This window comes from Diaphorina citri, unplaced genomic scaffold (genome assembly GCF_000475195.1).
Source record: "Diaphorina citri unplaced genomic scaffold, Diaci psyllid genome assembly version 1.1 scaffold994, whole genome shotgun sequence".
Taxonomy (NCBI): Eukaryota; Metazoa; Arthropoda; class Insecta; order Hemiptera; family Psyllidae; genus Diaphorina; species Diaphorina citri.
In genome coordinates this window covers 83,783-95,943 of record NW_007378425.1, presented here as the reverse complement: position 1 = coordinate 95,943, position 12,161 = coordinate 83,783, and the positions used below count along the sequence as shown (strand labels likewise).

The following is a 12,161-nucleotide window of genomic DNA, read 5'->3' as shown; positions in this document are numbered from 1 at the left end:
ACCCAAAGTTAAGCATTTTGTACTTTCATGTATCTTAACAATGTACTTTCATGTATCTTATGTGCAAATAAAACGTATATTCTATTCTATTCTAAGCAACATTGTGCATCATCGGTATCTAGACGGGTGTTTACTTACCGTCACGTTGAATATCGACCCAATGAACAGACCCATCCCCTCGGCCGTGAAGCAAACCAGTATCCCCACTGTGCAGAAGAGAGTGAACCTCTCCCATTCGACAGGCAGACCGGACATGAAATATACCAGCACCAGGAATATCAGAGAGAAGAATATCTGAAATAGGTATAGGAGACCAAAACGAGCTGTAGTAATAGTAGTAATAGTAATCGTGCTTATTTATATGAATATCGACCCAATGAACAGACCCATCCCCTCGGCCGTGAAGCAAACCAGTATCCCCACTGTGCAGAAGAGAGTGAACCTCTCCCACTCTACAGGTAAACCGGACATGAAATATACCAGCACCAGGAATATCAGAGAGAAGAATATCTGAAATATAGGAGACCAAAACGAGCTGTAATAATAGTAGTAATAATAATAGTGCTTATTTATGCTGGCGGCATAGGACTGAAAAGTCCCTTTACTCCAGCAGTAGGCTACTACTATTATTGTGGTCAAATTCTCAAATTATATTGAGGATAAAATTCCATACCTCGGCTGGGATTGAACTCACGCCCTCCTGTTTACCGGGCGAGCGCCTTGACCACTACACCACCGAGGCTGTAGAGCTTCTATAGGTATTCCATACCTCGGCTGGGATTGAACCCACGCCCTCCTGTTTACCAGGCGAGCGCCTTGACCACTACACCACCGAGGCTGTAGAGCTTCTACTTCTTCTTCTTCTTTAATACACGACTTTCCCCTGTTCGTATGACGCGAAGAGCGAACGAGGACGGCCGTCCGTCCCGAGAACGAACTTTATCCCTGAAGGAAAAATCCGCCCCGGGCGGGAATCGAACCCGCGGTCTAGCGCTAGTACCTATAGTTTTTGTTTTTCCTACAAGTTCAGTAACAATACTTCTGTGCAAGCCTCCAACTGGACCTATTAAATTCACCTGAATGTCGATATCAACCATTCCCTATTACTATTAAGTATTGGTTGTTTATTTATTGTAATTTCTTTGTAAACCATACGTAGCTCTTTTTGAATCGTGTGCTAGATTAGATTGTAAATTACGTAATTAGGTACAACAGCTCTAGTTGTCAATGAATGAATCTGTCTTCTTCTTAATATATCACTTTACAGCTTTACACACATTGTAAAGTCACGGATATCGTATAGCAGCTTGGGTTTTCAGATCGATCTGATTTAGCCATCTTGACATTGAAGTGTAATTCATTTAAAGACACCTATAATTGTATCTCCTAATAATGGCTCTGATAAAAGGTATTGGTCCATTGGTGCTATATTTTTTATTTATTTATTTACTAGTGGTTGACGAAATGGCGTGGCGGGTGGCGGAGAAAATCGTGCGAACTGTGACGTCATTGACACTGGGGGAGGGGGGAGGGGCTGAGTCTGAAGAGGAATCGTGACAATATGGCAACATTGGATGAAATGTGACAACGTTAGACGAATAATTTTGATCATAACATACGAGTAATGTTGAGTCCTGTTATTATTTACATTATTGGTTCTATTGTGACAATATGATAAGTGATAACGTTAGATGAATTGTGACAATGTGACAACGTTAGATGAATCGTGACGATGTGACAACGTTGGATGAATTGTGACAATGTGACAACATTGGATGAAGAATTTTGAATAGGTGTATTTTCCTTTACACCTCTTACCTTCCTTGAGGTTCATTTTTCTCCTTTACTGTAGGCCAGACTCCAAAAATGTGGAGCATCTACCCCCTCCCCCCTTGACAAAATCCCGGATACGGCCCTGTTCCTAGCCTAGCCTTTTCCTATTTAAATAGGGTCGGCGTTTCTTGTCAGTCTCTTTCAGGCAGCCCTATTGTGTACCAGTGTACCTCATGTCCTGATAAATAAAATAAATAGGAATAAGGAAACTAAAAATGAAAAACAAAAATATCTCGAGATTTTCTCAACTCCTTTTTTTTTTTTGTAATAAGTGTATTTACAATATTGGATTTATTTTCCTATGTACAAGACAAAAATAATGTAATAATTATTATAACTAAATTATGTTTGACATAATGATTGTTGTTTTGTTAAAAAATAACCATTTACAAATAAAGTAAGTAGCGAGTTCTTCCCGTTACTTGAACTCTTCAAAGTTATTTGACGAAAACTCGTTTCTGCACATGCGCAGTAACAATTTTTCGACAAATAACATTACAGACTAAATTGTAATTTATTTATTTTTCTCTCTTTTCTAAATTGTAATTTATTTATTTTTCTCTCTTTTCTAAATTGTAATTTATTTATTTTTCTCTCTTTTCTAAATTGTAATTTATTTATTTTTCTCTCTTTTCTAAATTGTAATTTATTTATTTTTCTCTCTTTTCTAAATTGTAATTTATTTATTTTTCTCTCTTTTCTAAATTGTAATTTATTTATTTTTCTCTCTTTTCTAAATTGTAATTTATTTATTTTTCTCTCTTTTCTAAATTGTAATTTATTTATTTTTCTCTCTTTTCTAAATTGTAATTTATTTATTTTTCTCTCTTTTCTAAATTGTAATTTATTTATTTTTCTCTCTTTTCTAAATTGTAATTTATTTATTTTTCTCTCTTTTCTAAATTGTAATTTATTTATTTTTCTCTCTTTTCTAAATTGTAATTTATTTATTTTTCTCTCTTTTCTAAATTGTAATTTATTTATTTTTCTCTCTTTTCTAAATTGTAATTTATTTATTTTTCTCTCTTTTCTAAATTGTAATTTATTTATTTTTCTCTCTTTTCTAAATTGTAATTTATTTATTTTTCTCTCTTTTCTAAATTGTAATTTATTTATTTTTCTCTCTTTTCTAAATTGTAATTTATTTATTTTTCTCTCTTTTCTAAATTGTAATTTATTTATTTTTCTCTCTTTTCTAAATTGTAATTTATTTATTTTTCTCTCTTTTCTAAATTGTAATTTATTTATTTTTCTCTCTTTTCTAAATTGTAATTTATTTATTTTTCTCTCTTTTCTAAATTGTAATTTATTTATTTTTCTCTCTTTTCTAAATTGTAATTTATTTATTTTTCTCTCTTTTCTAAATTGTAATTTATTTATTTTTCTCTCTTTTCTAAATTGTAATTTATTTATTTTTCTCTCTTTTCTAAATTGTAATTTATTTATTTTTCTCTCTTTTCTAAATTGTAATTTATTTATTTTTCTCTCTTTTCTAAATTGTAATTTATTTATTTTTCTCTCTTTTCTAAATTGTAATTTATTTATTTTTCTCTCTTTTCTAAATTGTAATTTATTTATTTTTCTCTCTTTTCTAAATTGTAATTTATTTATTTTTCTCTCTTTTCTAAATTGTAATTTATTTATTTTTCTCTCTTTTCTAAATTGTAATTTATTTATTTTTCTCTCTTTTCTAAATTGTAATTTATTTATTTTTCTCTCTTTTCTAAATTGTAATTTATTTATTTTTCTCTCTTTTCTAAATTGTAATTTATTTATTTTTCTCTCTTTTCTAAATTGTAATTTATTTATTTTTCTCTCTTTTCTAAATTGTAATTTATTTATTTTTCTCTCTTTTCTAAATTGTAATTTATTTATTTTTCTCTCTTTTCTAAATTGTAATTTATTTATTTTTCTCTCTTTTCTAAATTGTAATTTATTTATTTTTCTCTCTTTTCTAAATTGTAATTTATTTATTTTTCTCTCTTTTCTAAATTGTAATTTATTTATTTTTCTCTCTTTTCTAAATTGTAATTTATTTATTTTTCTCTCTTTTCTAAATTGTAATTTATTTATTTTTCTCTCTTTTCTAAATTGTAATTTATTTATTTTTCTCTCTTTTCTAAATTGTAATTTATTTATTTTTCTCTCTTTTCTAAATTGTAATTTATTTATTTTTCTCTCTTTTCTAAATTGTAATTTATTTATTTTTCTCTCTTTTCTAAATTGTAATTTATTTTTTTGCTCTCTTTTCTAAATTGTAATTTAATTTTTTTCTCTCTTTTCTAAATTGTAATTTAATTTTTTTTCTCTTGCTTTTCTCTTGTTTTCACTACCTATCTATTGATTTTATTTTTCATTGCCTATTTTTTGTATTGTTATCATTAAGTTTTTTTATTGTAATAAATGGGACGTTGTCCCGTAAAATTTTGTAAAAAAAAAAAAAAAAAAAAAAAAAAAAAAAAAAAAAAAAAAAAAAAAACAATTCGGCGACAAGCTATCCGCGGACCCACCTCACATTGACCTCACCCAGCCCATCTCTGTGGCCGAGTGGTCAAGAGCACGGACTCTCAACCTGGAGGTGCTGGGTTCGAATCCCGGCCAGGGCGGAAAAAAAGCAGACTTTTCCGTTCTTGGATAGGCATGGATGTGAAAGAATGTACTTGACCACTACACCACCGAGGTAGGTAGCGCCTTGACCACTACACCACCGAGGTAGGTAGCGCCTTGACCACTACACCACCGAGGTAGGTAGCGCCTTGACCACTACACCACCGAGGTAGGTAGCGCCTTGACCACTACACCACCGAGGTAGGTAGCGCCTTGACCACTACACCACCGAGGTAGGTATTCCATACCTCGGCTGGGATTGAACCCACGCCCTCCTGTTTACCAGGCGAGCGCCTTGACCACTACACCACCGAGGTAGGTAGCGCCTTGACCACTACACCACCGAGGTAGGTAGCGCCTTGACCACTACACCACCGAGGTAGGTAGCGCCTTGACCACTACACCACCGAGGTAGGTAGCGCCTTGACCACTACACCACCGAGGTAGGTAGCGCCTTGACCACTACACCACCGAGGTAGGTAGCGCCTTGACCACTACACCACCGAGGTAGGTAGCGCCTTGACCACTACACCACCGAGGTAGGTAGCGCCTTGACCACTACACCACCGAGGTAGGTAGCGCCTTGACCACTACACCACCGAGGTAGGTAGCGCCTTGACCACTACACCACCGAGGTAGGTATTCCATACCTCGGCTGGGATTGAACCCACGCCCTCCTGTTTACCAGGCGAGCGCCTTGACCACTACACCACCGAGGTAGGTAGCGCCTTGACCACTACACCACCGAGGTAGGTAGCGCCTTGACCACTACACCACCGAGGTAGGTAGCGCCTTGACCACTACACCACCGAGGTAGGTAGCGCCTTGACCACTACACCACCGAGGTAGGTAGCGCCTTGACCACTACACCACCGAGGTAGGTAGCGCCTTGACCACTACACCACCGAGGTAGGTAGCGCCTTGACCACTACACCACCGAGGTAGGTAGCGCCTTGACCACTACACCACCGAGGTAGGTAGCGCCTTGACCACTACACCACCGAGGTAGGTAGCGCCTTGACCACTACACCACCGAGGTAGGTATTCCATACCTCGGCTGGGATTGAACCCACGCCCTCCTGTTTACCAGGCGAGCGCCTTGACCACTACACCACCGAGGTAGGTAGCGCCTTGACCACTACACCACCGAGGTAGGTAGCGCCTTGACCACTACACCACCGAGGTAGGTAGCGCCTTGACCACTACACCACCGAGGTAGGTAGCGCCTTGACCACTACACCACCGAGGTAGGTAGCGCCTTGACCACTACACCACCGAGGTAGGTAGCGCCTTGACCACTACACCACCGAGGTAGGTAGCGCCTTGACCACTACACCACCGAGGTAGGTAGCGCCTTGACCACTACACCACCGAGGTAGGTAGCGCCTTGACCACTACACCACCGAGGTAGGTAGCGCCTTGACCACTACACCACCGAGGTAGGTATTCCATACCTCGGCTGGGATTGAACCCACGCCCTCCTGTTTACCAGGCGAGCGCCTTGACCACTACACCACCGAGGTAGGTATTCCATACCTCGGCTGGGATTGAACCCACGCCCTCCTGTTTACCAGGCGAGCGCCTTGACCACTACACCACCGAGGCTGTAGAGCTTCTACTTCTTCTTCTTCTTTAATACACGACTTTCCCCTGTTCGTATGACGCGAAGAGCGAACGAGGACGGCCGTCCGTCCCGAGAACGAACTTTATCCCTGAAGGAAAAATCCGCCCCGGGCGGGAATCGAACCCGCGGCCTAGCGCTTACAAGGCAGACGCGCTGTGCTCCAAGCTAACTAGGGTACCCAAAAACCTTGAAATTTAGGAGAAAAGAGAGTTTTTTTTTATTATTTTTGCCTGAATCTAATGATTCCATTGACTAGATTCGTTTTCACAAAAAAAGGGGTACCCCTAATCTGTGAATGAACTTTGGCCTAGCGCTTACAAGGCAGACGCGCTGTGCTCCAAGCTAACTAGGGTACCCAAAAACCTTGAAATTTAGGAGAAAAGAGAGTTTTTATTATTATTTTTTTGCCTGAATCTAATGATTCCATTGACTAGATTCGTTTTCACAAAAAAAGCGGTACCCCTAATCTGTGAATGAACTTACAAAACTGTTTTATAATCTCCAAGTTCTGCGAAAAATCAGGAAATGGTAAACTCACCAGAAATGGAGCTTTGGATAGTTGCAGGGCGAGGAAGTACGGCCTTAGTCCATACCACTGATTGAAATATTCTTTCTTGAGGAGTTTTACTTCGGTAGGAACTGAAACCAGAAAACATGAGAAATACGTAGGTGAGTTGTTATTTGTTAACCCTTAACTGGTGAGGTGGTTTTTTTGTAACACTTAAGGTGAGGTGGGGTCTCACAGATCCCAACTCAACTTTGAAAATTTGTGACAGACACATATTACTTAAGTAATTTTTTCACAGTTTCTCGTCATAGGGCTAAGAACACACCAACCTGAAGGTACTGGGAACCACAAAGGGCTCAGTATTGCGGGGTTTCCGCTACGACAAAAACGAATTTTCGTGGGTTCTGTCAGACCCCACCTCATCAGTTAAGGGTTAAATGAGAAATAGGTAAGTTGGTAAGTAAATCAATGAGTTATAGGTTATGGTCAGCAAGAAAAAGAACATAAGGCAGCTTAATTAGCGCCCTTGAGGCTCCATGGTTTTAATCATGGTCACGAAGCCTTGGAGTGTCGTGTTGGTGTGTCGAAAGCTTTATTTTTCAGACTTTTTTTATCTGAAATTGGAAGACCAGGAAATTTCAACATCCTACCAGTGCAATAGTGTTAAACTAAAATGGACCCGGCACATAAGGGATCAAAAGATCGCAGGAAATTACAAGACAATGGTATACAGGAAATTGTAAGACGCAACGAAATGGTAAGACACAAGGAAATAGTAGATAAGTACCAAACAAAATAGTAAGACTTCACACCATATAAAGTCATATGTCAAAAAACTCGATTTTTTTGTTTTATTACCATATCTTACTAAGCAAAATGAGATCTTTGGATTTGTGTAGGGATTATATCTCTACGCGCTGATGGGATAATGTTCGTTCTCGGAACGGCTGGCTTTCTCCTATCCTGTCTTCCTTCTCTCTTCATCCAGGTACACACCAGGCTCAACCGCGCTTAACTTCAGTATCTTGACCGAGCCTGACCCTTTTTTAGACGACCAAGCTGGCCTTTTCGACCTACATATTCACTTGAAGCTGAAGCCCACTTTAGTCGAGGTGTACTTGTTTCTAAAAAGAGGCTTAGCCATTCTTACTAGACACATCCATACAAAAATCGGCTGTTAGGACGGCATTTCGACCGATTTTACACGGCTAGACGTCTCTTAAGGCCCACGTAGGTAATGAATCGGTATAGGAATAACATGAGTATCAAACATATAACTTCGGGCCAAGGAGAAGTTGGCTTAGCCATTCTTATGGGCACAATCAATTGGTCCTTTATCCACAGTTTAGACGGCCTTTCGACCGGGTTTTTAGACGGCATTTCGACCGGATTTTTAGACGGCATTTCGACCGATTTTACACGGCTAGACGTCTCTTAAGGCCCACGTAGGTAATGAATCGGTACAGGAATAACATGAGTACCAAACATATAACTTCGGGCCAAGGTAGGTAGGTACATAGGTATTCTTTAACCACGATCGAATAAACTACGGGCTAAAAAATTCCCGGAGGGACGGACCCAGCTTGTTTTTTACCTGTTTAGCATAAAGTTCTCTCAGGGCGGAAATCGTCCCGTGCCGGGACATAGCGCTTAAAACGAAGACGAGCTACCCTCTAAAATGAACTTACAAAACTGTTTTATAATCTCCAAGTTCTGCGAAAAATCAGGAAATGGTAAACTCACCAGAAATGGAGCTTTGGATAGTTGCAGGGCGAGGAAGTACGGCCTTAGTCCATACCACTGATTGAAATATTCTTTCTTGAGGAGTTTTACTTCGGTAGGAACTGAAACCGGGAAACATGAGAAATACATAGGTGAGTTGTTAACCCTTAACTGGTGAGGTGGTTTTTTTTGTAACACTTAAGGTGAGGTGGGGTCTCACAGATCCCAACTCAACTTTGAAAATTTGTGACCGACACAAATTACTTAAGTATTTTTTTCACAGTTTCTCGTCATAGGGCTAAGAACACACCAACCTGAAGGTACTGGGAACCACAAAGGGCTCAGTATTACGGGGTTTCCGCTACGACAAAAACAAATTTTCGTGGGTTCTGTCAGACCCCACCTCATCAGTTAAGGGTTAAATGAGAAATAGGTAAGTTGGTAAGTGAATCAATGAGTTATAGGTTATGGTCAGCAAGAAAAAGAACATAAGGCAGCTTAATTAGCGCCCTTGAGGCTCCATGGTTTTAATCATGGTCACGAAGCCTTGGAGTGTCGTGTTGGTGTGTCGAAAGCTTTATTTTTCAGACTTTTTTTTTTCTTTTTTTTACCTGTAGACAGTGGTTCTCGAAAAAAAAAAATAATAATAATAATAAGTACGTTTGTTTTTTCTCTTTCTCAGTTCTCTTTCTTTCTCTCTTCCACCCTCTCTCTTTCTTTCTTCTCTCTTTCACCCTCTCTCCATCTCTTTCTCTATGTTTGTCCCCTTCCTCTCTCTCACACACACTCATAAAAAACACTTAACGCCCTATTCTAAATCCCCCCCAACCCTTTAGGAATTTTTAAAAATAATTCGGAATGATTCGGAAATGTTCATTAGCGTACGGTCCGTACGGCTTGTTCCAATTCTTCCCATTTGACTAAACATATTCGTGCGATATATTTTTTTTTTTTTAATGCGGTAAGAAAAATGAAACTATGCGGAGCACCTGGAAGCTCTTCGCGGAGCACCTGGAAGCTCTTCGCGGAGCACCTGAAATCTCTTCGCGGAGCACAGTTTGAGAACCACTGCTCTAAGATATAAATAAGTTGGCTAGCGATTGAATAAGTATACTTACACAGTAACACTTGAACCATACACTGAGTATACGTGTGGAAGAGGATCACCCCCATGCAGAATTTCATATGATTGAAGAACTGAGTACCGTCGTTGGATTTGCCCATGAATACAATGCCCACAGCTAGACCGCACATAAGGTGGTGGTAGAATTGAATCTTGAGTCCTATCTGAAATTGGAAGACCAGGAAATTTCAACATCCTACCAGTGCAATAGTGTTAAACTAAAATGGACCCGGCACATAAGGGATCAAAAAGAGACCACCTTAAAATAATAATAAGAAAGAAAATTGTAAGATCGCAGGAAATTACAAGACAATGGTAGAATTGAATCTTGAGTCCTATCTGAAATTGTAAGAATACAGGAAATTGTAAGACGCAACGAAATGGTAACAAGGAAATAGTAGATAAGTACCAAACAAAATAGTAAGACTTCACACCATATAAGGTCATATGTCAAAAAACTCGAATTTTTTGTTTTATTACCTTATCTTACTAAGCAAAATGAGATCTTTGGATTTGTCTAGGGATTATATCTAGGCTTGCCAAACGTCCCGAATTGGCCGGGACAGTCCCGAATTTCAGGGGGTGTCCCGGCGTCCCGTTCAGTTTTTCATTTTGGGGCTTTTTGTCCCGAATTTCCGTTTTTGTCCCAGAAAAAATTCGGGACGCGTTTTTTAACTTTAAAATTAGGTACCTACCTCTATAAATCAGAATTTGTTCTTAACTTGTCTTGTGCGGATTTCGCGATTATTTTCGCGGATTTCGCGATTATTTTCGCGGATTTCGCGATTATTTTCGCGGATTTCGCGATTATTTTCGCGGATTTCGCGATTATTTTCGCGGATTTCGCGATTATTTTCGCGGATTTCGCGATTATGTTTGCGGATTTCGCGATTATTTTCGCGGATTTCGCGATTATTTTCGCGGATTTGGCGATTTTGTTCGCGGATTTTGCGATTATGTTCGCGGATTTCGCGATTATGTTTGCGGATTTCGCGATTATTTTCGCGGATTTCGCGATTATTTTCGCGGATTTGGCGATTTTGTTCGCGGATTTTGCGATTATGTTCGCGGATTTGGCAATTATGTTCGCGGATTCGCGTCCCGAATCGACATTTTGGATATTTGGCAAGCCTAGTTATATCTCTACCGCTCTAATACGACTTACCGTTCCCGAGATAGCGATACACCTAAGCTTCAGTGTGGGCTTTTTGTGTACGGGGTTCAGCTATTGAAAGGTCTCACTCACCTTATTCCTCAATAACTGGAGGGTCATCCTTTGGTAGAGCGTGAGGAATTGATACCAGCATGACACGGACATGTTGACACACCCCTTGCCTTCTCCTTTCCTGCCCATGTAGCTCAGGACGAGGTTGTGCGACATGACTTCCATGTCGAGGTTCCTGGTGGGAATGTTGCCTGAAATGGGGGGTAAAATAAGTGAGTCAAATTTGTCTACTTTTTTTAAGAGACTTGATAGAGGGAACTGTAACTGCTAAGGTCTTATCGTCCCGAAATCGAAGAGAGAAGGAAGACAGGGTAGGAGAAAGCCAGCCTAAAATCCTCCCCGGGGAGCATTGAACCTCCGACTTAGTGCTTACAAGGCAGACGCGCCACCTTTCAAGCATACTAGGCAGGCGCTCTTCTCGTCCAGAACGTACAATCTTCAAAATATTTCCAAGCATCCCCAATTTTGAATATCGTATTTTCTGGTGGCTGGGGGTACTTATCCTTTGGCGGAGATAGGCACTTACCATTACTGATTTGATCTGTGCCCGGCACTTGAGTTGCGTATTTTCTGGTGGCTGGGGGTGCTTATCATTTGGCGGAGATAGGCACTTACCATTACTGATTTGATCTGTGCCCGGCACTTGAGTTATGCTTTTGAATCGGGTATGCTTGCCGTTGTTCGTGGCCGAACTTAGAATAGCAATGTTCTCCTCATCCTCCGTTAGCTCTATGACTGTGGATGAAAATAGTAAAATATGGTCAATGGAATAGTAAAATATTGTCAGTTGAAGTAAGCATCAATCTCTGTAGTAGCATGGACTTCGGATCATGAATTATTTGTTGTGAAGCTGTGAGAACCTCTTCACTAGTTCACTATTTTTGTGGATGCCACAACATTATTTGTGGATTTACTGGCTGTTCCTGGTCGCTACTCGATGTGTACCCCGTATTCCAAGATTCCAAGCACCGAGCAGAAAAAACTTGAACTCTGACGGGAATCGAAGCCGGGACCTCCAGCGATAACTACTTGGTCACTGGTCAGCTGGTCACAGGTGGTATGTGTACCTCTTCGATTTCTCTGATTAACTTTTTTTCCTGTCGGGAATTTCTCCTCATCCTCCGTTAGCTCTATGACTGTGGATGAAAATAGTAAAATATGGTCAATGGAATAGTAAAATATTGTCAGTTGAAGTAACCATCAATCTCTGTAGTAGCATGGACTTCGGATCATGAATTATTTTTGTTGAGAAACTGTGAGAACCTCTTCACTATTTTTGTGGATGCCGCAACATTTGTGGATTTACTGGCTGTCCCTGGTCGCTACTCGATGTGTACCCCGTATTCCAAGCACCGAGCAGAAAAAACTTGAACTCTGACGGGAATCGAACCCGGGACCTCCAGCGATAACTACTTGGTCATTGGTCAGCTGGTCACAGGTGGTATGTGTACCTCTTCGATTTCTCTGATTAACTTTTTTTTCCTGTCGGGAATCAAACCTAGGATCTCCGGTGTGATAA

General features: G+C 39.6%; 1 protein-coding gene across 1 annotated transcript in view; it reads right to left on the bottom strand.

The window, feature by feature from the left end:
- Nucleotides 1-357: 357 nt before the first annotated feature.
- The window catches only part of LOC103513604 (ATP-binding cassette sub-family G member 1), an 84,273-nt gene continuing 72,469 nt past the window's right edge, over nt 358-12,161 (bottom strand). Inside the window, exons 6-10 of the mRNA XM_008478449.2 lie at nt 11,258-11,377; nt 10,664-10,833; nt 9,413-9,581; nt 8,316-8,416; nt 358-510 (exon numbers count right to left, since the gene is read on the bottom strand). Coding sequence (XP_008476671.1) covers nt 358-510; nt 8,316-8,416; nt 9,413-9,581; nt 10,664-10,833; nt 11,258-11,377 — 713 coding nt within the window. The remainder of the gene's footprint in view (nt 511-8,315; nt 8,417-9,412; nt 9,582-10,663; nt 10,834-11,257; nt 11,378-12,161) is intronic.